The sequence below is a fragment of the Gavialis gangeticus genome, unplaced genomic scaffold, assembly GCF_001723915.1.
Source record: "Gavialis gangeticus isolate Ggan-Ray unplaced genomic scaffold, GavGan_comp1, whole genome shotgun sequence".
Lineage (NCBI taxonomy): Eukaryota > Metazoa > Chordata > Crocodylia > Gavialidae > Gavialis > Gavialis gangeticus.
In genome coordinates, this window is record NW_017729013.1 from 4,921,140 (window position 1) to 4,924,466 (window position 3,327).

A 3,327-nucleotide genomic window follows, 5' to 3' on the forward strand; every position below is an offset into this window, starting at 1 on the left:
CTCCCCCCCTCCCCCCATACACACCTCCACCCACCCTAACTACATACCCCACAACTACACCCCTCCACCCAAAATAATTGCCCACCCCGATCTAGCCACAGAATGGCTAATATTTGCTGTTTTCAATCAGCACACATTTTTAGTACCTTTAAGCTCAACAGTTTGATTTTACTTCAACTGTTGGCTTAAGCCAAACTTTTCCTGTGCTTCAACTTCACCTATTAAGCAACTGTAGCCAAATGAGCAAGACATACTGGCAGAGGACAATTAAGACCAGCGTAGCTTAACCTGGCACTCAAAACCACAAAATCCCTTGCAACAATATATGAAATCCCACTGTGACAGGGCACCTTTGATGCCTGCCACTTTAAGGGCCTGAGCAGGCTGTGAGGCAGCCCGCAGGTGACTGCAGATCCAATCAGGCAGTCACATGACAGATAGCAGGCCACCTGACTGGAGCTGGGCTGCACAGCCTCAGCATAACAGAAGGTCCTGAGGGGTGGAGCCACCATTTGCTGCAGAACTGCTGCTGAGGTAACATCACCAGCCTAAGACCTGCTGCTCCCAGGTACACCTGCAGGTCTAAGGTAGGAATTATGGGGATGGCGGAGGTTCTTAGGGGCCCAGTGGGGTCCCAAGCCCAAGGGAAGGTTCTGGGACCTAGGGTGAGCAAGACCCAGCCTAGGAAGGGGCCTAGAGCTTGTGGGCCTGCTCAGGTGAAGCCAGCTGAGTGAAGGGCTGCCTTCTATAAGATCTCTGAGGCTCTAGACAAGCCCAGTAAGAGATGGCTGTTTACAGTGGGGCCTAGAGAAGGACCCCTGTGGAATAAGAGGGTCAGCTGTTGCTCCATTGAGGCCAGGTCATCCCAACTGGTCCAGGACGGAACCAGGGCCCAAGGGGCAGAAGGGCAGGCACGCCTACAGTGAGGGGCAGGCCAGGGCTGCGGAGAGTTATCTGGCCTGTTGGTGGGGCCAGAGCCTAGAGAGGCTGAAGGTCCCTTTGATGGGGAGGGGGGGGAAAACGACACACATCATACTAAAGGGAAGACTGGCTCAGCTGGACAGCAGCCTGTGATGAAGGAGGCTAAAGCACAGCCTCTGGATGGGAGGCATCCGATAAGGGGTCTAGAGTCGGGGCCACAAGAAAAGAAGCCGGCAGATGGAAGTTACAACAGAGGACCCAGGAGAGCAAGCAGCCAGGTATAACATACAGGAGCCCAATAAGAATAGACCAGGGCAGATAGGCCTGCATTGGTCCTGGGGCATGACCTAAAACTACACCCTGCTAGGAAGGATGGTGTGCTGCGGCTGTTGGTGGCATGGCAGCCCTCAGGGAATGGCAACCAGTGGCTCCCTAGTGAATGGTGAGTATGGGGCACTGTAAAGCCTCAGCCCCTGCTGCCTTGTGGGTACCCCGTGGAGGGGAAAGGCTAAGGGAACACACCCTAACGGAGAAGCACCAGGCTTGAGCAAGAACATGGAGGCCAAGACAGCCTGAGGTCCACGGCCTGATAAGAGTGAGGCCTAGTGAGAGGCCTGAGGGAGAGTGAGGTCCAGGCATATCTATGGACAGCTGAGGTCTGAGTGGGCCATAGGCCAAGAGTGGAGTCCAGGCACATCTACAGACACTGGAGGCCCGTGGGCTGCAAGGCACCATAGCACCAGTGAGGGGACATGAGTTGAGGCCCCAGTAAGGGGGCTGGGGGGAGTAACAGTGGGTAGTTTGGGCCAATGACCTAATATGGCCCAGTAGTGAGGCATGGGGAGTTAGGAGTACTTTAGATGCCATTTGTGAGGCATGGGACACAATAAAGGGGAGGTCAGAGCTGTGCATAATGCCCTAGGCATCAGGGCATAAAACGGACAGCCTTCCACCTAGAAACAATTACTTATTTTATTACAGCAAAGGCAAGACAGGTGGGCAGGCCAATACTGTGACTAGCCGGGGATGGCCCCCCATCGCACCTATCATAATAGCATAATCTCTCATTTCAAGGCCTGTCCCTTTTAGGGTCAAAAGTTACAGTGATCATCAGAATGGTTTCCCTGGGTACAGAATGGAGACAGACTTTCTTGAGAACCAGGCTAAAAAACACATTCTACCATTAATTCACTCTTCTACATTTGTTCTATTTATAGAACAGTCTGTTATTGAGCAGAAAGGTAAATGAAAAATGGCGTGCAATAATTATTTGTCAGTGTTGTGTAAGGGACTAGTATAATTTTCTATATGCTGAGAGACCACTGTAACTACTTGATCAACTATCTGTACTAACTAACCATTGACTCCAGTGCTGACATAAGGAAGGTAACCACCATTCTGCTTTCAGAGGTCTCTTCATCATGACCTGATAATGCTGGTGTCGTCGCTTGGGCCATTATGCCTGTAAAGAGAGAAAAACCATCAATTTTTCAAGTTGAGTTTTTCCACACGTGATTTTATTCCGAAACATGTTTCTGTCTCCAGTACCCTAGGTAACCAACATTTACTTACCAGAACTAATTAGGTGCACAGAGGCGACCCTAGTTAGGCACGTAAAAAACAGACCCCTTCTCTACCCTTTAAGTTTCTAGACTTTTCTGATCAAAATAATCGTTGCTGTAATCTACATCATGATAAACTTAGCTCAGCTTTGCAGAAAACTATCTTCAGCCAAGACAACAGCAGTAGCAATAAGGGCTTGGTATTTTTTTAGGCAGACAAGATACTTTGGGTAAACGTGATGGTCTTTTATTAGACCAACTAAATGGTATTTTTTTAGTCATTCGGCTGAAGTTAAATTTCAAAGTCTACTGCATGTGTTGTCATAAATACACCTTTCCCTCCCTCCCCACCCACCCTTAAGTCAGCTCTCCATCCCCTACCCCCCAAAAAGGGAGCCAAAAAAGGAAGGAGGGGAGTGCAGTGAAAGCCAAAACACCGGCTTATTTTCTGCCTGAAACAGGTGTACCCCCTCCATCCACTTCAATTCAAGCAGCTGAGGGACTCAGTTGACTTAAAGGCCACTTTCAAAGGAGAGCCATAATGTTCACTAATCAAGCTAACCTTTCTTCAGGAATTTTTGTGGTCTGCTAGCTGCTCCTGGTCTCTCTTCTCCTATTTCACAGCTTTGCAGAATGTTTTTGGCTCTCTTCAAAATCGTGGATCCATCCATGGAGACTGGTCTTCAGCTGCACCTACCGTTTCAGCTCTGTTAAGCAGGAAAGGGAAAGAGAATGAGTTAAACATTAGGCTCTGCCCCTGCTCTATGTAGCCAAAACTCTGGAAGATAAAATATTTTTCTCTTCATTCTACCTCCCCAAAGACAGGATGTCTCTTATGGGGGGG

At 49.2% G+C, this 3,327-nt stretch overlaps 1 protein-coding gene across 9 annotated transcripts in view; it reads right to left on the minus strand.

Moving 5' to 3' along the window:
• The window catches only part of GTF2I (general transcription factor IIi), a 120,690-nt gene extending 117,475 nt beyond the window's left edge, over positions 1 to 3,215 (minus strand). For 5 of the 9 annotated variants that reach the window (XM_019511397.1, XM_019511399.1, XM_019511393.1 and 2 more), the window contains exons 1-2: positions 3,046 to 3,214; positions 2,280 to 2,383 (exon numbers count right to left, since the gene is read on the minus strand). In XM_019511397.1, the coding sequence (XP_019366942.1) occupies positions 2,280 to 2,383; positions 3,046 to 3,154 (213 nt within the window). In that variant the 5' untranslated portion in view covers positions 3,155 to 3,214. Of the gene's footprint in view, positions 1 to 2,279; positions 2,384 to 3,045 lie in introns of all 9 variants that reach the window. The other 4 variants (XM_019511394.1, XM_019511392.1, XM_019511395.1 and 1 more) reach the window with 1 other exon arrangement.
• Positions 3,216 to 3,327: the final 112 nt, after the last annotated feature.